Genomic DNA, 25,931 nt, shown 5'->3' with positions numbered 1-25,931 from the left:
CTCTTTTTACTGGATATGACACAATGAGCCAAGGGCAGGGTGCTAGTCCCAGCTATATGTGGGCAAGAATTTGCATCTCAATCTTTCAAAAGTTAAAACTGAAAATATTTAAGTAATTCATGAGTTTTCACATTAAATATTCTTTTTTTTTTTTTTACGGGATATCAAATGGCTACAGCTGAAATAAGCAATCCAGAAATCTGAATCCCCATGCTCTTGTAAGCAGATGCACATGAAAGCAAACCAAGTAAATGCTGATCGGGGATTATTACCATTCTCAAAAGGTCTCGAGCTACATTAACTAGAATTTGTTTGATAGTGGAAATTACCTGGCTTGTGAAGAGTGAGAGAACTGGCAGAAAACATAAGGATAACTCTAGGTGAATGTTTGGAATTCTGAATTAGTAAAACGTCAATGTATTAAAAAGCAGCGGAGGGGGTTTGCATCTGTATTTTGATCCAGTGCTCAGTGCAGAGACTTGCAATCCTGGGACTGCTGTGGGAGTGCTGTAAGTGAGCACTAAGGTGGCGCGCTTTTGCACCCCGCTAATGCATTTATGTGCAAGTACCAGGAAACTTCAAAAGAGGCTGGGGCGTGTGCACCTGGGCCCACTTTGTTAAGCAGTAAGCTCATTCAACACATCTAAATGTAGCATATACTGGTTATATATTTGTGTAGTTTGCTTATGTGCAAGTACTAGGATAAGTAAATAGCTCCTAGTAACTATGTGCCTTGTGCCCACAGGTCCTCCTCCTCATCAAAGATTATAAGTCACCAAATATTTTCACCACATACTAGAGTTGCAAGGATTTGCATTTGACAGCAGCAGGCAGACAAAAAGTAGTACAAGTTGCATTTGGGGTAAAAAAAATAGCACTTACACATGAGTAAATAAACCCTTCTATGCAATGGTGACATAGGTTGCTGATGTTGATATAATGGTTAGAATTTCTGCTAGGATCCTAAATTCAATTTTAGTTATAATGTACATAATAATGTAATAATAGTAAGACGTCTGGCATATAGTTTGGGACACAGAGATCAGGGTTAAGGTTAGTGTCCTCATTTTCCTATTTGTTTCCCCAATGCTGTCATTCTCAATGAAAAACTTCAAATCGAATTATATCGAATGCTCTATTCCTTCGATTCGAACATTTCGAATTCGGCCGAATACGGACCTATTAGATTGAAAACTGACCTATTCAACCAAAAAAAACCCTTCATTTCGGTTGGTCTTTTTGAATTCGAATTTCGAAGTTTTTTCAATTCGAAATTCGACCCTTGATAAATATGCCCCCATAATATACAGTACACATAGAATATAAATGTCACAATATAAGGCTGATTAGTAATTAATACAGATAATTACTGCAGAAACCAGTGCAACTAACATCAGAATTTAATAATCAGCCCTGTAGCATCAGCTTTTTTGACTGCTTGATAATTTGCGTCGACCCCTAAGCTTAGCTTCTCAGCAGCTGCTCAGAGCCCACTGAGCATGTGAGTGTCACAGTCACTTTCCAAGATGGTGACCCCCTGTGACAAGTTGACACTTTAGGCTGGTGCAATAAGTTTAGTATATAAAATGTCATTTTTAACCACTCATTTTTAGGGTTTAGTTCTGCTTTAAGGCTAGAGTCACATGTAGTGTTTCTCTGTGGTTGAACAACCGAGGCAGAGAAACAACTGGGATCGGTTCCCACTGCTCGCATTGGCTTCAGTGGCAACTGTGACAAATCGGAGCAGTTTTTTACCAGTACATTCTATTTATTGATGCTCTGCATTTTCACTCTTTGTTATATAGTATGGATTTACCCACATAGATACCTTAATAATACTCAGCACCGCCTCCTGGGTAACTGAATCTGTGGTAACTTTAAATATGGCTCCCATCTCTTGCTGCTGTATCTGATAGAACATATCTGTGTTTTCACCAACGTCGGCATCCTCTGCTTTAACTCGGCCAATCACTGAACCTGGTGGAGCTGATTCTGCCATGCTAAACTGGTACAGTTCTGGAGAGAAGGCAAAGAGATACCAGAAATTATCCAGGATACTCTAAAATTTAACCCAATCCCAATACACACACACCTGATGCAAGTATATATGCATATAAATGAGTCAAAGAGCTCCTACCCTCACTAACATTATATACTGCCCCTTCATCCTTCAATAAAACATCCATAATGTACAACATGTGCAAAACTTGACTTGAGTAGAGCTCAATGCCCTGTTCCCCTACTCTGTATCCAAATATACACAGACTACAACTATTTGGACGAAAAGTCCACATATTTGATTTATTAACACTGTATAATGCCAATAAAGAATATAGATTGTTCTAAACAAAACAAAACTTGTCAGCTTTTTAAAGGAAAGAAGAAACCCCTTAAATTCAAGCAAGAACTCCTGACGAGTCCCACCATTCCACCTTTAGAACAACAAAAGCTGCCCCCCCATAATGCCTGTTCACCCTACAAGTTGACAAGAAGCAGAGTAAGCTTGAGAACCTTTATGAAACCCAACCTGTGACTCGTAAGCAATATGTTACTCACCAACCCCATGGATGTTGCTCCGAGTGCTTATTTTTAAATTCTTGGCTTGGAGTTTTGGTTGCATAAAAACCATGTATACTGCTGAACAAAGCCTCTTGTAGGCTGCCTGTCCACAAAATAGCGGCTACCAAATAGCCAAGCATGCCCCTTATTTGGCACCCCCTGGAAATAATTCATCCCCTCAATGCTCCTTGTCTCATTTTAAATTTTATATGTGACTCATGGTAAAAAATAAGTTGGGGACCCCCGCCTAAATTATATGACTCATTGCCCCCTAAGCCTAGCCCCCGGCCTATTCTTCTCAAACCTCTCAGATACACAGTAAGTTAGCCCATCACATCACTGTGCTTTGATGGGTTTGCTCTCGTGCTTAAGAAGGATTTCATAAGCTTAAGAGGATTTCTTTGACAATACCAAAGCACCCTGTTTTTTGCATTTTGCACCCTGCCCTGCAAAAAGTATACAAGACCTTCAGTGCATATTTCTGCATACATGTGTAGGGACCTGTAAGGACAAGGTGCTTGGATAAAGGATGTTATCACTGTGGATGCCTGCTCCAGCTCTGTGTGAGCCCCTGGGTGAGTCTGCCTGGGGAGGGTAGAGGGAAAGAGAGGATCCAGGATGTCTTCCATTTGTGACCCAGGCTTTTTGTGTGCCTGACACATGGGAGCAGCACTTTGTCCGGTTGGGAAAAGTACTGGGGCAGGTAACGCTACCTGGGAACAATGTACTCTTTGCAGAAAGGGAATTAAGACTCTTGTCTACCAAAGGAGTTAGGGGACTTTGCCTGGCATGGAGGGCTAGGACCTTGGACTGCATATATTCCCAATGAAATGGGTAATGAAAATGTGTTTTACTTTGCCTTTGATGTTACATAAAGTTATTTGTTATACAGTACTTTGTGTATTTGAATGTTTTTCTAATGGGACCATCTTTAGGTGTATTCCCAGATCCCATTAGGTAGAGGCACTGCCAGAGAGGAGTTCCCAGTACTTTTCACTTAGTAAAGGGGACTCAGGACCTGCTTTGGTAAGGAATATGTGATGTACAACCTTGGCACCAGGGGGGTGGCCAAAAATGGGTTACACATGCGTATGTACAAAATCTCAGAATCCCACCTAAATAACCAAGATAACTAACAAAATATTACCTAATAGACAGGAAGTCTGATTCACAACATAGATCCGTGGTTATAAAAAGTTTCGTAAAGCTTTGCATATGCATTTGTAAAAATTAACATTTTCACATAAATCCAAATTATAGGTTCTGTGGTGCTTAAAGTATGATCCGCACAGGTATAATTGATTTGCTGTTAGGTCAAATCTGGAATATGTTCTGCATTTACTCTAATGTGTATTTCTAATATAAAATGGGGGGAAAATACTCTCTTTCTTCTTTATAGAAAGTCATATTCTAGAACAGTTATAGAAAGTTTTCCAGAAATTTATAAAAATGACAATTTGAAATATTTCTCTCACTAGAATAATTTTTATAATGACTAAATACATAAATAAGGTGACAGTACAATAAAGTCTAGCTTGAGAAGAATTACTGACATATAGTGACATTTATTTATTTTTTTACTAAAAACTTCAGCTGTTTGAGTGCAGAGAGTGCAATTTAGATCTGGACCCCTGTGATAAGCATATTGGATGAGAGAGGGCAGCACTGGGTCTGTGGCCTCAGGTGGCTGAAATTTTTTTCGCCAGGCATGGATTTGCGGAAAAATTCTGCATTTCGCCATCTGCTAATTTTTTAATGAAACAGAGGCAAAAATCCACTGAAAAAAATAATTCTTAAAAATTGCCATGGCAAGTCACCATAAGAAAAAACACCCCATGATTTAAATGCATTTGAACATAAAAAAGTCGCCGAGACAAAAAAATCACCCATTGACTTTGATGCATTAAGGGGCAAATTTACTATGCGCCGAAGCGCCTAACACTAGCGTCAATTCGCTAGCGTTGGGCATTTTCGTTACTTCGCAAATTCACTAACGGACGCTGGCGTAACTTCGCTAGTGTAACTTCGCACCCTTACGCCTGGCGAATTTGCGCAACGGACGTAACTACGCAAATTCACTAATGCGCGCATTGTTCTGAACGCTAGACTTCCTTCGCCACCTCAGACCAGGCGAAGCGCAATAGAGTAGATAGGGATTTCTTCAAAAAAAGTTAAAATTTTTTCTAAGTCCCAAAAAACGCTGGTGTTTTTTCTATATTATGGGTGACAAGCTGAAAAAGATTGAAATTTTTTTTGGGGCTCCCCTCCTTCCCCCCATACATTTCCTAACTCATGGCAACTTAACTATACAGTGGGCACATGTGCAGGGCAAAATAAAAATTTTATTTGATGTTTTGAAGGTTTCCCAGCCATTTGTAGTGCTGCTACGTATTCCTCCATTGAAATTTGAATTTGGCACCGTATGCAAATTAACCATCGCTAGCGTAACTTCGCTTCGCTTAGCGAATCAACGCTAGCGCAACTTCGCAACCTTACTCTACCCCTGAGCGCAACTTCGGATTTTAGTGAATTTGTGAAGCGCTGGCGAAACTACGCCTGGCGAAGTGCGGTGAAGTTACGCCTGGCGCAACCACGAATCTTAGTGAATGTCCCACCTGGAGTTATAAAAAATGGTTACATGCAAAAAAATTGACGACCATTGACGTTTCGCAAATATTTTGGCAAAGCAAAATGGGACTGATGTGCTCATCGCTATTTATAATCGCCAGTAAATGTAAAGTAAATGTATTGCTTCATTCCTAAATGTATTAGGGAAGCATCAAATCCCAGATTCAGTTTGGGATTTGGCCACATCTCAGTTTCTTTTTGCAGAATTTGGAATTACCTGAACTGAATCTGAACACTAAATATATCCTGAATATTCGACCACCAGACAACTAAAGGTGACACTTCTTATTGTGTAAGCTGCACATTTTTTGTGGCTAATTTCGCTAATAATAGGGTTCATATTTACTTCAGTATTTGGCACAATATTTTCTGGTGGTTGCTGTAAATGTATCTGTCCAATAACACACCCATTGCTCTCTCTATGTAAATCACCACACTGGCTTCCAGTATCTTGTTGAATGACATTTTGAAACATCAATCTCTAAGTCACAATAAATCAGAATTGCATTTCCCTGTTAATTCATAAATATTCTCCCTGCTGACTCCTGCATTCCTCTCACAAACTGCTTGCAACATTGTGCCAGCAAAAACACAAGATTATATTAAGAAGCTGTCCCAGTTTTATGGAATCCTTTATGATAGCTTTCATCACTATCCAAGCCTGAGCAATTGAGCCAGGTCACGGTCTCTGCTCTGTTACAAGATGTTTCGCTTCCATTCATTTGGCATGACTGATGATGTTGTGACACATTCAATATTACTATTATCATCGTGTTTATTTATAAAGCTTTAAACATTCAACTCAGCTCTGTGCATAAGGGTTTATGACAACTGACATAAAGTCAAACCAACATGGTAGTTATAGAGGGGCCCTGCTAAAAAAATCTCAAGAGGCTGGAATACGTGACACACAAAGGCTCATTTACACATATTCTAGTGTGCAGCAGCTAGGGAGTGCCAGGGCTGCAAGGAGCAGGAGATATGAATAAATGGGTGTAAATGCTAGTGAGTGTCAAGGCTGCAAAGAGTAGGAAGTATGCATATGCCTGGGTGCATAAACTAGGAAGTGCAAGGGCTGCCAAGAGTTGGAGATATGCATATGCCTGGGTGCATAATCTAGAAAGTGGCAGGGCTGCAAGGAGGAGGAGATATGTTTATGCTAGAGTGCACTGCTAGGGAGTACCAAGGTTGCAAAGAGTAGAAAATGTGCATATGCTGGGGTGTACAAACTAGGAAGTGACATGGACACAAGGAGTAGGAGATGCTCATATGGGGTGAAGAAGTCGGAAGTGCCAGGGCTACAAAGCATAGAAGATATGTATATGTTAGGGTTCACAAACTAGCAAGTGCCAGGGTTGCAAAGAGTAGGAGATATGTATATCTTAGGGTTCACAAACTAGGAAGTGCCAGAGCTGCAAGGAGGAGGAAATATGGATATGCTACGGTGCACAAAGTAGTAAATGTCCAGAGCACAGGGGGCAAGAGATATTCATATACTAGGGTGCACCGACTAGTGTGTGCCAGGACTGCAAGAGCTCTGTTCTCAACACCTGCCTATGGGTTGAATGCACTGGCACAGAGTTCCTGAAGATAAGGCTTGTAGTGTAAGGCAGGACATAGGTAAGGAGAGCTTTGCAGGTAGTAATCAAGTGTTTAAATATGATAGGATTTGTAGGAAGCTGGAGAACCTCCAAGAAATTATAGCAGATGGATCTTTGCACTTTGTGAGAGAAGGACAATCAGGACAATCAGGACAACACAGATACCAAGGGTCATTTACAACCACAAGTGCAATGTACAAAATGCAACTTTGGACACCATTCACCATATTGTTTACCCATGATGCAGTGTTTTGCCCATAATTTTATAATAGTGTAATTGTAGCAAGTTGTGTCCAATGCAATTTTATTGAACATTTGCATAGTGAGGATTACATCTGTTTCTGCACATTATTCTTTAGTCATGAGTACACTGTGCATAGTAATGCATGCCACTGCGGGAACCCTGGAGCTACTACCAGGTCAATAGGCACACTCGCAGAGACAGAACAGATGCACTGGAGCCAAGTGCAAAGAATATATTTTAAATAGAAATAGATTTATTGAATTGTGTCAATATGTGCAATCACTGTGTACATTTTAGCACCCTATTGGCTTCAACATCTACTGTATATAGACCTGAATATCCTGTTTTTAGCTTAAGCAATTAAAAAAAATATTGAAACCTTGTTCTGTAACATACAGACATACAGTATGTGCAACTAACTCATTCATTCCCAAGGAAGCAATCTCAGCCACCAACAGAACCTTACTCTGAGGGAATCGAGGAGGGTTATCATTAACATCGGTAATCACAATTGTGACGGTTGTTGACCCGGACAGTCCACCTAACTGTCCAGCCATATCTGTAGCCTGGATTACAAGGTCATATCGATCCTGAGACTCCCGGTCGAGGTCCGACACCGCTGTATGTATGACACCTGGGAGGAAAACAACCACTTGTAACTGTACAGACAGTCAATGTTTAAACTTCAATGAAGGCTTGTTAAAGGGTTTAGTAGCTCTATTCTCCTCATAACAATGATCTTGATTAGCCTAAGCCCAATAAAACTCTTAGCTATAGTAGTGTGCAAGGTTTATACCAGTCAACAACCTAATAACACATGGGGGCAAATTCGCTAAAGGGCGCATTTTGGCCAGTGATGAATTTGCCATACTTTGCGCCACTTCACCAGGCGGAAATTCGTTACCACTGCGCTAATTCATTAAAATGCGAAGTTGTGTCTCAGCTGCTGAACACTGGTGATAGAATGCGAACGTCCGATATCGATGGTCTCTTCCGTTAGCGAATTGTCGACGACACCTGTTAGTAAATTGGTGATGACCCTGCGAATTGTCAGTAGTGTCGGCCACTTCGCCCTTTAGTGAATCTGCTCCATGGTCTGCTTTAATCATTGGTTGGAGGCTACTTTGAGTGCAGGGTACATTCTTGCACACACAATCTTTAAAACAATAAAATGACCTGTATTAGGTTTAATAAAAGACAGCCAGATTTTTTTCTGGAAATAGATAATATAACCCATGAGGAACGAACGGTCAGTCCAAGAAATCACAATGGAAGAGAGGCATCTTTTGATGCAGGAGGAAAGAAGATTTGAGCTCCAGCACAGACATTATTACTTACTTACTGTAAGGCAACAAATGTTAGAGTTTGGGATCAATGTTGTGTGTTGTCATCCCTCTCATGAATTGTCACCTGCCATACCTGTTTTACTATCCACTGTGAAGTGTTTCTCTCCATCCAGGACACTGTAAACCACCCGGGCACTGCTCCCATAAGCTGGATCATCAGCATCCCAAGCAGACACCACCATCACAGAGGTCCCTGCAACCAGAAGAAGGTGGGGCCTTTTACAATCTATATAGGCATAGGATCAGATATCTGGAAACCTGCTATCCAAAAATTTCCAAATTGCGGAAAGGCAATCTCCCATAGACTGATTTTTTAGTAGACTTATAATGTAAGAAAATCCAAATTACAGAAATTATTTGGAAAACCCAAGGTCCCAAGCATTCTGAATACCAGGTCCCTTACCTGTATCCCTAACATATCCCCCAAAATGTCATATGCATATGGTAATGTGATCCAGTTGATCCAGGGACTAGTTCGATATCCATTTTGGAGTCAAGAAGGAATTTTTTCCCCCTCTGAGGCAAAGTGGTGAGGCTTCAGATGGGTTTTTTTTTGCCTTCCTCTGGATCAACTGACAGTTAGGCAGGTTAAAATAGAGTTAAAAGGTTGAACTTGATGGACGTGTGTCTTTTTTCAACCTAACTTACTATGTAACTGTGTAACTCACCTACAGGTGACAGCTCTGCAACACTCCCAATGTACGGCGCTTGTAGAAAGCGAGGCTCACTGTCGTTTATATCCTGCACCTTAATGATAAATTCTGATTCAGGTTCAAGGAGACGGTCAGTGTGCCGGTCCCTAGCCTGGGCACGTAGGGTATAGAAAGTCTTGTGCTCCCGGTCCAAACGCTCTGTAGCATGTATATCTCCCGTCAGCTCATTAATGATAAAGATGGAGCCGGCTCCCTCGCCTGAAATAGTGTACTTAATGGAGCCTTCCCCTTCATCCGAGTCAGAGTGAATCTGTTCAGAGAAAAAACATTGCATTGTAAAATATCATTCTTAACCCAACAAGTGTATTTTTTTTAGTTTTAATATTGTTGTGTAGGCAACAGGTAATTTTGCCTGGTCATGTGCTTAAAGAAAGAGCCAGTCAGTTGTGTAACAAGACATTACTGGGCCCCACAGCACATTATTTTTCAGTCCCCTAAAATGCTTAGAGGTTGATAGGTTTTACCAATATTTATTGAAACTGTATGTGAATTAGGGCCTCCTGGAGCCCTAATACCTCCTGGGCCCCCTGCAGTTGCAGGGTCTGCTTCCTCTATAGCTAGGCCCCTGGAGCCAGTGCAGCACTATGGAACTTCTTACATATTGTTTCTCTTACTCAATGTAACTGAAGAAGCTGAAGTGGGACATGGATTTTTACTATTGAGTGTTGTTCTACCAGGGAGCTGTAATCTGATTACTTTCCCATTGTTCTGATGATGGGCTGCTGGGGGGGGGAGGGGGGGTGATGTCACTCCAACTTGACTTAGTCACATGACTGGGTGCACCTGGGAAACTGACAATATGTCTAGCCCCATGTCAGATTTCAAAATTAAGTATAAAAAAAATCGGGGGCGTAGCCGAATGGCAGGCTGAGTAGACGTGCAGCTGGGGAGCTCCACTCGCTAAAGATCCTGACAGCCATTTACAGGAACAAGTAAGCACTATTAGCAGAATAATTACCTTTCGACTTGATCGGTAATACCCAGCCATGTGGAGAAATGCACCCAAAGTGCGCTCAGACGCTGCAGAGCGTCTCGAACAGTATGCCCGTGCTCAAAACCAAAATGGTGGCGGCCCGTCGCAAAGCCCCAAACATACTGCGCACATGCATCCATGGAGCCCAGATAACACTAAGGAGCCTGAGGAAGCTGTGGCCCAAGAGGATCCGACTCCTACAGACCTCATGGCTGCCATCCTACAATGCCAAAACACACTGTCCACCACCTTTAACTCTAAAATAGAGGAACTTAAGGTGAATTTATCACTGATAAAGCAGGATCTACAATCGGTACGGGAGAGGACAAGCTGTGCGGAAGGCAGAATAAGTGAGCTGGAGGACAGAACAGCTTCTCTGCCAGATGATATGAGGCAACTGCACCAGCAACTGCCGGCTACTACGGACCAGTTGTAAGATATGGAAAATAGGCAACGGAGGTCGAATATCGGTGTTGTGGGCCGACCAGAACGCAGCGAGGGGGCCACCCCATAGACTTTTATGGAAGCATGGCTGAAAGAAATCCTGGGCGCAACAATTTTTTCTGCGCAATATGTGGTGGAACATGCTCATAGAGTCCCGACCAGGCCTGGTCCACCGGGTGCACCACCTCGCCCTTTTCTCATTAAAATGTTAAATTACAGAGACTGTGATGCGGCGTTAAGAGAAGCAAGGAACAAGGGAGAGATACACTACGCTGGCACCAGAATCTCACTATATCCCGACTACTCAGTGGCTGTACAGAATGGGAGAAGCTCATAAATTGGAGCCAAGAGAAAACTCCGTGACCTGGGCATCACCTACTCTATGCTATTTCCAACAAAGCTGAGAGTGATCGAAGGAGACAAGCCGATATTCTTTGAAAGACCTGAGGATGTCCTGGACTGGCTCAAACGCCGGCCAAGAGGTAATCGCAGCCCCTGGGCCCAGTAAAGAGTCCCTCTTATTTGGGATAATAGCCCAGAGATGGAGCCAAGCACTGTGCCTTATAATTCCAATAACAAATAGCCCCATAAGTCCTGTTTTTCATTACTCTTTGGGCTGACCCTGTACATAATCACTGATATCATTGGGTACCCCCAGATTGGCGGTGAGACCTACATCCAGGCATAACAACGGTTGGTCATTCTACTTCCCATTGTCGTAATTTTTATGTATACGGGGGAGCAGGCCTGGAATGAGAATCAAAATAGGCCCTGGCATTTGGGTCCACAGAGGCCCAAACAGCCCCCACCAGCCCACTAAATAGTGACAGTCTATGGCACCTTACAGCAGCCCCTCTGGCATTTGCCAGAACCCACAGATTGCCAGTCCGGGCCTGCGGGGGAGCCTGGGTCCCCAACTCGGGGAGGGATGTGCCATGGTGGCAATTCTCATTGAGGCTCATAGTTATGCATCAGGATTGAGCCATAATGCTGTACCACTAAGACATGACTGTTTACAATGTTGAACGCTCAGGTTCACGGAACATCTGGACATTGAGAGCAGTTCCTTATAAAACACAGAGCGAGCTTGGACTGCCGTCTGTTTTCTTTATTCCACAAGTTAATCAATGTTCCACACATCCCTGGAACAAGAGTTAGTTTGGGAGTGATGTATCTCCAAGTTGGGAGGAGGATACCGGGAGGGGGGTCTATGCTATGGGGAAGTTTTGATGAATGTCTTTTTCTAACTTTTCTCTCTATGCCAAGATGGAGCCAGGTACGCTTTGAGTATATGTGTTATTTGAGAATATGTTATGATATAATTCAAATGTGGATTCCCATACTAGGGAGGTGGTCCTGCCCCCCCCCCCACCTACAACCTTGCAAGGAACATGTCATGGAATGTCAGGGGTTTAAACCATAAGATCAAAAGGTCGGTGGTGTTGGAACAAATAAGGAAGTCAAGGGCTGACATTATTATGTTTCAAGAAACTCATCTTGTAGGTCAGAGAGTCAGGGCCCTTAAAAGGTTTTGGATTGCAAATGTTTACCACTCAGAATACTCCACTTACTCCAGGGGAGTGGCCATATTGATTAGGAAACCCCTTAACTTTACATTTGAGAAGATAATAACCGACAGAGTAGGGAGATTCATAATTCTTAAAGGGCAAATAGATGGCACTACTTTCATATTTGTTAATGTGTATCTCCCGCCACCCGCAGATTTACAAGTCCTTAATGAGATACTACAGAAGGTGTCCACGATGGGTAGCTTCCCCATCATATGGGCTGGGGACTTCAACATGGTCCCGGACCCTGGTATGGATAGACTGAGGCCCATTGCAAGTGACAATAAAATCTTCGCGCAATGGATTGAGTCAGCTGGCCTCATTGACACCTGGAGATGGAGAAACCCCCATCTCCAGAAATTTTCCTGTTATACTATTTCCTCTTCGGCACTGTCCAGAATTTACCTCATCTTAGTCAGTGCTGAAGTGTTGCAGGCCCTGGAGAACATCCATTTCTCCACTCGAATATGTTCAGACCACTCACCAGTTATATTAACATTAGCGGGAAGGGACACTGTGGCCCCACGGCAATGGCGACTCCCCCCTAAGTGGATTTCTAATACTAAAGCCGCGGAGAAATATGCTCCATTACTTGAGGCCTACTGGCAAGATAACCAAGGGAGTGTCCCTGAAGACATAGTCTGGGACGCATGTAAAGCCCACACGAGAGGCACCTATATTTCTTTAAAGGACCAGTAACATAAAAAATTTTTTTTAAAAAATTCGTTAGTATACATCAAAAAATATACACCAACCCAAATAAAACTTTAAAATTGCAAAGCCTTTATTAAGAAATAACTTACCGAATCTCCACTTCCGCTCCTGTACAGAAAAGGCGACACGGCGATGATCCATCCTGCGGCACTCTATTTCTTCTTCCTGGCTATCGCCCATATTGTACTGACAGCGTGTGAAGCTGCGTTGTGCATTGTGGATACCTCGATGTACTGTATGAAACAGCCTGAATGAAAAGAATCCCAGGAAAAGCACAGCCATGGAAGGACTGAGTGGGAACTGTGCAAGCAGCCACTGTCGGGATTTTATCTCTCACCCGGCTCTGGGGCGCCATTCTGGTGCGATTGGATTTGGATCTCACCAAGGACCTCTGTACACGGACATTACCTCTCTAGAAGCCGCGAGGCCAAGGACCTCTGTACACGGACATTACCTCTCTAGAAGCCGCGAGGCAATGCACGGCTCCCCTGTCTTCTTCCAGCGCGTCATTTGGCTACAGCTGCCGGTTATCTCAGTCCCACAACATAAATTTACAGAAAACTTGCTCTTATCATCCGGCCGAGAAATACCCAGAGCCCAGCAACCCCTTGCCCAGCGAAGAATTCTCCTCCAGGGCAAAGGAATTTGCATTTTATCCCAGTTTTACCAGTTCCTATCAGGCAGGTCCCTGGACTTGGACACTCATTTGTAACAGTAACATCTTCTGCTTGTATTGCGACAAGGATGTATAATTAGTTACATTGTAACACACTCGCCTACCAAAGCTACACTTTAATGTATCTAGTCTTGAGGGCTGCTGGAAATGAAACATAATACATGTGCGCCCAGATGGATACTACTTACTGAGATAACAGGCAGCCGTGTAGCCATAGGACGCGCTGGAAGAAGACAGGGGAGCCGTGCATTGCCTCGCGGCTTCTAGAGAGGTAATGTCCGTGTACAGAGGTCCTTGGCCTCGCGGCTTCTAGAGAGGTAATGTCCGTGTACAGAGGTCCTTGGCCTCGCGGCTTCTAGAGAGGTAATGTCCGTGTACAGAGGTCCTTGGTGAGATCCAAATCCAATCGCACCAGAATGGCGCCCCAGAGCCTGGTGAGAGATAAAATCCCGACAGTGGCTGCTTGCACAGTTGTGCTTTTCCTGGGATTCTTTTCATTCAGGCTATTTCATACAGTACATCGAGGTATCCGCAATGCACAACGCAGCTTCACACGCTGTCAGTACAATATGGGCGATAGCCAGGGAGAAGAAATAGAGTGCCGCAGGATGGATCATCGCCGTGTCGCCTTTTCTGTACAGGAGCGGAAGTGGAGATTCGGTAAGTTATTTCTTAATAAAGGTTTTTCAATTTTAAAGTTTTATTTGGGTTGGTGTATATTTTTTGATGTATACTAACGAATTTTTTAAAAAAATTTTTTTATGTTACTGGTCCTTTAATCTCAGCTTCCAGGAGGGAAAATGAAGTTAGTCTGGATTCAGCCAGGACTGAACTAGCTAATCTAGAGTGTAGTCTAATAACCCACCCCTCTGACACTACACAACTGGAACTTGCAGCAGCACAGAGACGTATAAACCTTTTGCTTACTGATAAAGCCTCTCAGAAAGAGGTGTACTGGAAAGCAGCATGGTTTGACAAGGGGGATAAGAACGGAAAACTTCTCGCCCTTTTAGCTAAGGGGGATGTCCCACACACAGTTATACATGGGGTTAAGGGGGAAGATGGTGTGATGATCACTGACAGGTCACCCTTGGTACATAGATTTAAGCAGTACTACCAAAGTAGTTATGCAGCACCTCCACCAACCTCAACTCAGAACCTTGCTTCCTATGTAGATACCGCTTCCACACCTTAGCCAACAACAAAAACATGAGTTGGAATTGGATATGTCTGAGGAGGAGATAGACAAAGCTATAGCTGACATGCCAACAGGGCGGTCTCCTGGACCAGATGGCATTCCTACGGAGTGGTATAAAAACCACGCAGACTCTGACTCCTAAACTCTGCATACTATTTAATAGAACATCGCAAGACGCCCCACTTTCAGCATCTTGTTACATGGCCCATATAGTACTGATACCCAAGGCAGGCAAACCACGTGACAGCTCTGATTCATACCGCCCTATCTCCTTGTTGAATTGTGACACCAAAATATCTGCAAAAGTACTGGCAAACAGAGTCAAACAGGTCGTCACTGAACTGGTGCATCTGGACCAGACTGGATTTATGCCATCTAAGGCTACAGATATAAATGTTCGGAGATTGTTTAATAACCTGGCCCTAGAACATGCTAATAGAGGTAATAGGATAGTGGTGTCTCTGGATACAGCTAAGGCATTTGATACGGTCTCTTGGGCATACCTATGGGAAATCTTGGTTAGATTTGGATTTGGGCAGCGGTTTATAGGTTGGGTGAAGGCACTGTACCACAAACCGGAAGCCAGAGTCCTTGTTAATGGTTTACTCACAGAGGCAATACAACTAGAGAGGGGGACGAGACAGGGTTGCCCTCTCTCCCCATTGCTGTTTGCCCTAGCAATAGAACCTTTGGCAGTAAGAATCAGAGAAGCTCATGAGGTGGAAGGGCTCGTAATTGGAAGAATTCTGGAAAAATTGTCTTTGTATGCAGATGACATGCTCCTTTATGTTGCTAACCCACATAGAGAGCTTGAGGCAGCCTTGAATGTGATAGAGGAATTTGGGGAATTTTCTGGCCTTTGCATTAACCGGACCAAATCAGTAATATTTCCAATTGATCCGCTACCCGTAGGTTCACCAACACAAATTTGCCACCTACAAGTAACACAGACATTTAAATATTTAGGGATAAAGATTCACATAGATTGTAGAAAATTTGAAGAGCTTAACTTGACCCCAATAGTGGAAGCTTTAAAGGCTAAGACAGATGTCTGGCAACAACTGCCACTTTCTCCCCCGGGCAGAATTAACTTGTTTAAAATGGTGTTTCTACCCAAATTTTTGTACGTGTTCCATAACTCGCCTATATTACCACGGAATCAATTGTTTAAACAAATAGAATCCATACTGCGCAGGTTCATTTTGGCGGAGGAGCACCCGCGCATGAGTTTAAGTACACTACAAGCCCCGGTGACGAGTGGAGGACTAGCACTCCCTAACCTTAAGCTCTATTTCCTAGCCAGCCAATTAACATATGCGCACTGGTGGATAGTGCCCCAGGCTGGCAATCCCTCAACTCTATGTTCTTTAGATACCTTCAACTAAGGCATGCATTTAGAATGCAATTCCCCATTAGACCCATTGAAATAGTGGACTCCACTTTGGAGAAATACATGCGCAGGGAAGACCTTGTGAAACCAACATCTTGGTTTTATACCATACTATGCCAAGCCTTCCCAGACCCCCTAGCCAAGGCAAAAGAGAAATGTGATTTTCCAGAACTGGAGGATGAAATGTGGGAGGATGCACTTAAACAGATTTGCAACGTATCTCCATCACCTTAAATGTCTCATGCATTAGAAATCCATTGGTGTGTCTTTTGGGAGTGGTGGATGATCTAGGGCTGCAAGCTGGGGTCAAGATGTGTTATCTCCAACTGTTGTATTACGCAAAGAAGGCCATCCTATTACAGCGGAAATCCACTGCTCCTCCATCCTTAGCCTTTTGGTGAACTTTGGTTAACGAAACCCTTCCAAATCAGAAAATGACCTACATTGCCCAGGGATGCCCAACAAAATTTGAGAAAGTCTGGGCCCTGTGCCTGGAAATGGAGGACACTAGACCAGACCCCACTGTATAATGATTTTGTCACTGGTAAATGTATGCGAATGTAAGGTAAAGTCTTTCTGAAGATAAGACAAAGACAAGGTTCAGAATTAATGGAAACATTTTTTTTTTGCATTTTATTTGGCTCCACTGCCATAAAATGCTGTTTGTATGGCTTTTCTCTCTTTCTTCTTTCTTCTGTTAAAATGAAAAATAAAAACTTTTAAAAAAATATTAAAAAAATCTGTTTGCTCTTTTGAAAAACGGATTTCAGGGCAGACGTTTGCTGGAGCAGCACTATTAACTGATGCATTTTGAAATAAAACATGTTTTCCCAAGACAGTATGCCTTTAAGTGTGTGAGATACAGGACACCTATGCCCCCTCCTACCACTTGCCAGTTTTGCATATAAACATGGCCTGCATTTTGGGAATTGCAAAGAGTTGATTATAGAGGACAAGAGCTGCATGAGCAACAGCCAAAATACAAAGTGCTTTGCTTTGCACATTGATTGATAAGTTATGATTCTTACAAAAATATCCACATTTGGCAGTATAGCTTATATGGCTACATACATATGGGCCCCCAGGAATAGTTAGGTGGATGAGTGACTCAGGTAGAAGTGTCTCATTGTAACTAGAAGCAACGTGGATTCACTGTCTTCCAAGTATTGTTTTTTTAAATCACAAATAATCCATCCAAAGCCTCTTAAAAGACTGAAATTTAATATTCCGTTGTTTTGCTTCCCCAGAGTGTCTGGGGAAACTTCAACATTTTGCTTTAAACCTGAGCAAGTTAATTAAACGTGTGAGCTTTGTGCTTAATCCCTTTTATATCTAAAATAGATCTCTCCACATTCTCTCTTCTCTGCCAGGCTCTGACCCTTATAATCTTACTAAACAAGGAAGATGAGCAGAGGGGAAAACATAGCCCAGCAGGGCCAGCAGGAGGAGCTATTGACTCCCAAGCCTTGAGTAAAGGAGAGGAAAAGCACATTGTTTTGCAAGGCTGGGTTTTGCTAGTCGAGTGTGTTTTCACTGGGACTAGGCATAAAATATTGAAAGTAATAGAGAGCACACCCAATTGAAAAAAATTAATTTATTACAAAAAGGAAAAAATAAACAATACAAAAATCATATTTGATGAGCTCAACGCGTTTTGACCATAAGGGTCATCCTCAGGGGCACAAATAATAAAAAATCAAAAGAGGCATGCCTTTTTTGATTTTTTTGTTTTATTGTTTGTGCCCCTGAGGATGACCCTTATGGTCAAAACGCGTTGGGCTCACCAAATATGATTTTTGTATTGTTTGTTATTTTTTCCTTTTTGTAATAAATTACATTTTTTCAATTGGGTGTGCTCTCTATTACTTTCAATATTTTGTAGTCTGTTCTGGAGACCCTGATGGGGAGCCTCCTATGGATTAGCACCCCGTATTTACTTTTGAGGTTGTGCGCCTTCTCCCTTATTCTGTGGGACTAGGCATAAAACTGAAAGACTGAAATGACTGAATAACTGAAAAATAAGAGCACATTCACCACAGCAACGGTGGAATCAAAGCATATCAACATGTGTGCGGCCTAATTATTTCAAGGGGAAGTTCACCTGTAAATTAACTTTTAAGGGCTCATTTACCAATGCAAGTGCAAAGTTATGTGAGGTGCAAAGCACAAGGACACAAGGGGGCAGATTCACTAACTTCGAGTGAAGGATTCGAATGAAAAAAATTCGAATTTCGAAGTATTTTTTGGGTACTTCGACCATCGAATTGGTTAAATTCGTTCGAATTCGAACGAAATCGAACGATTCGAAGTAAAAATCGTTCGACTATTCGACCATTCGATAGTCGAAGTACTTTCCCTTTAAAAAAAACTTCAACCCCCTACTTCGGCAGATAAAACCTACCGAAGTCATTGTTAGCCTATGGGGAAGGTCCCCATAGGTCTGCTAACCTTTTTTTGATCGAAGGATTTTCCTTCGATCGTTGGATTAAAATCGTTCGAATCGTTCGATTCGAAGGATTTAATCGTTCGATCGAATGAAAAATCCTTCGATCGATCGATCGCAGGATTAGCGCTAAATCCTTCGACTTCGATATTCGAAGTCGAAGGATTTCAATTCGAGGGTCGAATTTCGAAGTATTTTTAACTTCGAAATTCGACCCTTAGTGAATCTGCCCCAAGGTGTCTGACAGTGTTTTTTTACACCCAATACCTGACGCATAAATTAGAGGGTTTATAGGACATGCACCTGTCATCTGCAGGCAGAGTGAACATTTTTAATAAAATGGTGACGTGTGCCTAGTTTTTGGCACTTTGTTCACTGTCCTTTGCTGATTAATGTACCCATTTGTCTGTGGGTGGATGTGGAGACTTGTAGTTCAAAACCAGTTGAAAGATGTATGTTGGGCAGACTATATTGTCTTATCGTACGCAGTTTTCCAGATTTAAAACAAATTCAGCTTGCACCATCCCATACCCAGTATATAAATGATCCCACAGCTTGCCTTAATATACAAACTATTCCACAGGTACACCCACTTTCCATAAAAACTTCAAGCCTTACTCTGTGCACTGGTTTTCAATAGCCATGGCAGGAAACCACAAAACCTTGCATGTGGGCTTGAGTATGGTGATATTTTTTTTCGAACCAGTAACCAGATCCATTTAGTGGGAGTAAGTATAAGCTGCTACTAGGCAGAGATTGTGCCTATAGTAACCATGGGATAATAGACTCTGGGAAGGGACTGTGGCTGTGGGATAGCAGGTATAGTAAGGAGAGATGGTGTCTATAGCAGTGGCATAATAGTCTCTGGGAAGGGACTGCGGCTGTGGGATAGCAGGTATAGTAAGGAGAGACTGTGCCTAAACTAGCAGTGGGTGAATAGTCTCTTGAAAGCAGCAGGGAAACAAGACCACACTGGGCCCCCATCCAAAAAAGATTTGGAGGGACCTGGTGCACCGCTCTGCTTGTTGCTGGGAGGGGGGATTTTAATACTTTATAGAGGAAGCTATAGTGGTCTCATTCCTCTATAGTTACACCACTGCCTGAAAGATACAGTGACTGTGGGATATCAGCTGCAGGGCAAGAGTCAGGTCCACCATGAGAGGGATTCAGGGGGTACTGCAGTCCAGGCCCCATAGCAAACATGTGCCCAAAGATAAAAAAAAGTGCAAAGAAGGCTTGGGCATGTGTAAGTGGGTGGAGTTTTGGTTGTAGTGAATCAGGGGTATGGCTGCGTTTGCAAGAGGAATTTTCATTGCAGCTGAAATGTACTTGTTGGCAGGGCCCACATTCCAGGGGGCCTAGTTGACGAGTGGACTAATAATCGAAGGCCACTGGTGGGAGGGCCTTGCTAATTTAGTAATATGGAGCCCCATGATTAATTATGGCTGACTTGGCAATAGTAGACCTTTATATTAGGGTTGTCCAACACATAAATACCATACACTTGGATATCAGGGGTCAGGGGTGTAACTACCAGGGGAGCAGGGGGAGCAACTGGGCCAGGGCCCGCACCCCGCAGGGCCCCCGCCAGATCGCGCGCGCTGCAGTCGGCTGGATTCGGCTACAGCCACAGAGAAAAATCACATGGAAGAGGGTGGGGGCGGGCCTGGCTGCACGGCCCGCACCAGGGCCCAGCCCCACCTAGTTCCGTTACTGTCAGGGGTCATTGGATGTTAGGCACATGGGGTGGACATGTGTACTTCATATATAAATCTGTTGTGCCCCAGGCCTTGCCAATGCAAAAGAAGGCTTTGCCAACAACGCAATCTCTGCTGTGCAGTCTAGTCTAAAGTACTTGCAATCATATAAACACTGGAGTGGCTTCTGGATGCCTAAGTACAAGATGCTGTGGCTTGTGCAGTCAGTCAGAGAATACTAGCGTCTATATGCTCTGCCAGTAGCAATACATTGTAACTTGTATTTAACAAGTATTTCACTCATAAAATCCCCCAAAGCAATTTATATAGCTCTGAGAGAGACTTCGGCACACAGCCTTCAATTGATACATAAAACCTATGAATCTAGACGGAGGAGCTCATAGTTTATTTATTGGGAGAAGCAACTGGGCCTAAGTACTGATGATACCCCAAATATAATTGGCTGTCACTCAGAGACATATTAAATGCTAGTATAAAATAACTGTGCTTCAGGAGTGCACAAACAAATGCTGTAACTCACAAAGTGCATTAAGTGGTCTGGGCATTTATGTCCCCGATCGAGCATTGCAAATTACTGCCAAGTATATACATCTAAAGCTGGCAGGGTCAGTGGAGCGGAAATTTGAAACAACTATGCAAAGTCTCAGCTGAAGTCACAATGTTATATTATGGGCCATAATTGTGACTGGTATTGCTCCTAATTCAGTACTGCAATGATGTAGCAAATGCCCCCTTTAATGTCCTGGGCCCACCAGGGGTCATCATCCTCGGGACCAACCAGTCAAGCCACCCCCTCCAATCACAAAACCCTCCTTCCCCTGATGAAAGCCCTTTCAGTGTTCCACCATAGTGGCTGCAAATTTATCCCTGCACCACAGCCCCATGCAGAATGTGGTCCTAGGCCAGTACCTTGGGCAAAGGTTGACCTTTCAGCAGGACTATGATGCCCAAGCTAGTGTCCAAGTAACTATGGAACAGCTCAAGCAGTATTCACAAGTGTCATCCATCTGCCCGAATGATAGAATGGGCCAAATCTTTGTTATACACTAGTCAACAACTGTAGTCAGGCTGGTGGTGCAGGGACTGAATTCTCACACAAACAAGATATTTCTATCATTTTGTTTTTCTTAAGGTTACTTCTCTGAGATAAAACAATGTTACATCAAAAAAACTCATTTTGAGTTTCAATGCTTTGAAACAGAAATATCACAGAGAACAAGATTTCGGGGTAGGATTTGCTGTCTGGATAAACAAGAGAATTGGTCAAGAGTCTCAGTGATTTTGCGACACATTGGTACACACAGAATCAGTGAAACATACTGAGAACGTTCAGTTGCTCTGAACGAATATTCACTGAATAAATATCGTTCTTGATCCTTCACCCAGAATTTCTTTGTAGGGGGATCTATTTATTGGTGATAAGCAAAGAGCTTTTCAGGCTTTCCATGGACCTTATTACTATTTTTTTATGTCAAGTATAGCACCTCTTATTCTGTTATGCAGAAAGCTCAAAATTATAGGAAGGCAGTTATATATATATATATATATATATATATATATATATATATATATATATATATATATATATATATATATATATATATATATATATACATACATACTCGCAATTTGGAATAAAGCATTCCCAGGCCAGCACTTCCCCTAGTAAATCAAGTGATTTTATTTTTCACACATCACAGTGCTCCAACGTCCCAAGAGGGACCGAAACGTTCGAGCACAATGCCACAGGTCTTTCACTGAGAAAGTTATGGGAGTTCCTTGCATATGTAATGTGTAAATTTGGGGTTCATTACTGAGCTCTCCCCTCAATTTCCCTGCCTAATACTTGCATTATGTCTGGAACCCAGGGATAGTGGCTGTACCCCACCATTGTTTCCATGCTGAATGACCACAGATGATGAAACCTCCAATCATAAGGGGTAACTGGGGACCTATGCTTACCACTGGTGTAACTTTAGAGAAGCAGACCCTGCGGCTGCATGAGGTCCACTTCCTCTATAGTTCTAGGGAATCCCACCCCAGCTGCTCACCAGCCTTTGAGAAGGGAATTGGCCAGAGGGGGTGGGAGTGGATCGTCAGGGATGAGGAATAGCATCAGTGTTTAGGGATTGCTGTGTGATGGGCCTCTCTGAAGATTTTGTTTGTGGGGTGGCCTGTTTCACACTAGTTATGCCACTGCTGTGTTTACCATCAATTCCTAGGGACAGTTTGGGCTTTAAATTCTAGCCATAACCTACATATAGAGACAGGCTGCTCCTGGCAACAGTTTGGGCACAGGACCAAGTGTATGTTTCCAATCCCACCCCAGAACAAAACCAGTAGCCACTAGAAAATGTCAGACTATTACTCAGGACTCCATACTATTATTCTGACACACAGACATATCTGACAGACAGGCACTGCTGATTACTAAGATTGCAGATGGGGCCGCTCCCTTGTCAGTCCAAACTGTTCCTTTTAATTACATAGTTACATAGTAAGTAAGAACACTAGCTAAATATGTTTAATCCCACCCAAGATGCCTTTCTGTTCCAAGTGAAAGCAAACAGCAGCAATGAAACATCAATGCCATATAGCATGCTGCTGTATGGGACGGCACATTGCCTTTTGTCTTTGTGCATTTTGTATTCTTCTTTCTATTATGACAATATCAAGCTTTAACAACTTTTGCTTTTATGGTGTTAATTGCCCCTTTGAACTGCAGACGGATCGTGCTTTTAATAGCCATTACATTTACAAACAACTGCAAAGTAATTGAACATTTTCAATGAATGTATATTGGGAAAGTTGCTTTGAATTACATTTGTCTTCATTATGCAGTATTTTAGATTTGGGTCAACTTCCCCATTGATTCTGACAATGAAGCAGATGTCTGTTTTTTAAATTCAGTGACCCTGGCAACCAAAAAGCAGTTTACATTTTCAAGTGGAGATCTGCAGCATAATCAGCTAAATAATGTGCACTATAAAATAATGAAGACCATTAATCATTATCTTAAACTGGGTATACAAGGTTTAGTTCCATATTTCTGTATAGGCATCAACACACTTTCGTTTGCAGCTTTTTAAGGGGGGGTCTTGGGTGACTATTTATTAAAAACATTTTTTAAAAATTCCTCCTAACCCACTAGTCCTCTCCTGAGCATATGTCCAGAATGTCCTTCTCATCTACTGACCCCCCCAGTGATGGGCAGGCAGAGGTCAGCTCCATCACACCTACATACAATCCTATCCTTTATTCCAAGGGTTTAACTAATTGGACTGTTCATAAAGTCTGCTGGGTCAATTATTTTATGCATAAATGCACAACATTGATTTAACAGTTAAGAACGTAGTTTAATGTTAGTATGCCAGCTTCCATTTACTAACATAAGGGCAATTTTACCACATTACAGAAACTCAAAGCAGCTAGAAGTAACTTTGATTGACCCAGTACATTTTTTAAAATGGGAGAAAATGCTTGGTTGGTTCCGGGGGTGTAACTATAGAGGAAGCAGACCTTGTGAGTGCAGGGGAGGGGACAGTAAGCATAGGGGCTCCATGAGGCTCAAATTATAAGCAAATTTCAACATTTATTGGTAAAACAGGACAATCACTGGATATGTTGGGCCCTAAACTTATTTTGCTGTGGTGTCCAGTAACATCTAGTTATGCCACTGGTTGGTTCCCAAGGGTTATCACACTGATGAATATTTATTCCTGTGTAAACACACACACACACACATATATATATATATATATAAAACCTAATGTGCCCTGAAACTGGGCTTTCTAAAGGAAGTGATATGGGAAGTCAATTTTTGCTATAACTGCTATAATATGCAATATACTGTAATACTGTATAGTCATAGGGAAGCAGTATGGCATCTATAAATATAAATACACTTACACAGAGATTAAATTTCTCTATGTACAATAAGATTTAACCTGATATATTTCTGTTACCTAAAAAATAGTGGGAGATACAGTAAATTGTGCTTATAAAAATGTGTATGTATTTTCTATCAAGAACTAGACCTAATTTTCTTATATTTCCCATTTCCCTCCTTACCTTGCCGACATACAGAGGCTCTGTCCCTGTATATTCTTCCACCACGAAGAACTGGTTCCACACCCAGCCACGCTTCACCCGGCCAGACATCTCTATTGACAATCTGTTATCCATGAAAACCATTCCTAGGAGCTTCGGGCTGCAGAGAACTAGCACCGCTGTCCATACAAGCCCTCGTGCAGCCATTCCCAAGTCCACGGGACCCCCAGATCCTCACATCACGCATGGATAAGGGGTGTACCAGATGTTTTAGCAATAAGGGTACTCATGTTTAACACCACCTCACCTTTGGCCATTCTTTCTCCACATTCTTTGAGTGCAGCCAACTATACTTTACACAAGGTTGCCTGACCACTATACAGGACTATATGGTAAATGTATTGAACTGCACAGGAGGGAGTGGCTCTAGGGCATAACTATATATACACAGTTAATTCTGAGCTTTACTTTGAACAGAGACACATTTTGGGTCTGACTGTATGTCATGTTTTCAGTCTTCAGCTTTTTATATTTCTAACATACCAGTTTTGTACTGATATATATTAATATGTACTAGAACCCTATACTATTCTTCTACACTATTCTATTGAACAGATGATACAGATGTGAACTATTCTTCTTTTCGGCTATTCCAAGATTATACAAATGAAAACAGGGATTCCATGTTTAACACTGGAAATGGAAAATCTATTAGGCAATATTACTGGGATACGCTTAGGCATACTGTAACTCAATAATAGGCAATGATATGCAGTATTCACTGTGGAGGAGTTACATCTCTACTGGTAAAGGACATACTATTACTTGGATATGATGGAACACTGTAAAATGTAATCAATTGCACTGGATTACACAGGACTAAATTTGGAAGCTTTGAATTGACCTGGTTTAACAGATAGCCATTGATAAGGCACTTAAATGCCCAATGCTGAGTAAGGTAGGATAATACTAATTTCTGCTTATACTGAGATGCTGTGAGTTGTACTCAAATAAACTGTGCTATGTTGGAATGATGTGAGGGGAACTGGGGTGAGCTATGCTATAGTAGGGTAATCTAATTGGTACTGGGATGAGTAACAATGGGATAAGATGGGAAGCTCAGAGTGGTACTGAGGTGAGCTGTACTATAGTTGGATGCTCTGAATGGTACTGGGATGAGCTGTAGTATATTGGGATGTTTTGAGTTCTATTGGGAGATACCATATTCTACAGGGGGCATTATAAACTGAGTTGCTCTTGAGTGCAGTGGCCTGTACTGTGCACCAGCCTGTGACATGAGCATAGTAGTGATGTGGAGTCTCGTGACGAGTTTAATGTAAGATTACTAGATTATCCTAGGATATGTGACAATATATTCAGTTCAGAGCCTCTTGTGTCCTGTGCCCCGCTGAATCCTCAGTGTGCGTCCTCAGCTTGTCTAGTCATAAGTGCGTCGATGTCTTATGATAAAGCAAGGGGATTCCTGCTTAATCTCTCATTCTGTGAGTGCTTCCCATGTAAGAGCAGGGATGTTGAGTGCCATTCTCATATGCTTGAGTAGAAGGTAGCTGTCCGTGGTGCTGAACAGCTTGTTGAACAGGGAGCTGGCTTTGCGATCTAAACAAAGAGGAAAGCAGGACTGTATCAATTGCTGTCAACTTCCAGG

General features: G+C 42.4%; 1 protein-coding gene across 1 annotated transcript in view; it reads right to left on the bottom strand.

The window, feature by feature from the left end:
• The window catches only part of cdh22.S (cadherin 22 S homeolog), a 105,493-nt gene that overhangs the window by 24,262 nt on the left and 55,300 nt on the right, over positions 1-25,931 (bottom strand). Inside the window, exons 2-6 of the mRNA XM_041578395.1 lie at positions 24,287-25,882; positions 9,047-9,341; positions 8,452-8,571; positions 7,499-7,666; positions 1,829-2,016 (exon numbers count right to left, since the gene is read on the bottom strand). Of these exons, the coding sequence (XP_041434329.1) occupies positions 1,829-2,016; positions 7,499-7,666; positions 8,452-8,571; positions 9,047-9,341; positions 24,287-24,472 (957 nt within the window). The 5' untranslated portion in view covers positions 24,473-25,882. The remainder of the gene's footprint in view (positions 1-1,828; positions 2,017-7,498; positions 7,667-8,451; positions 8,572-9,046; positions 9,342-24,286; positions 25,883-25,931) is intronic.

This window comes from Xenopus laevis, chromosome 9_10S (assembly GCF_017654675.1).
Source record: "Xenopus laevis strain J_2021 chromosome 9_10S, Xenopus_laevis_v10.1, whole genome shotgun sequence".
NCBI lineage: Eukaryota > Metazoa > Chordata > Amphibia > Anura > Pipidae > Xenopus > Xenopus laevis.
This window is presented reverse-complemented; position numbering and strand designations above follow the sequence as displayed.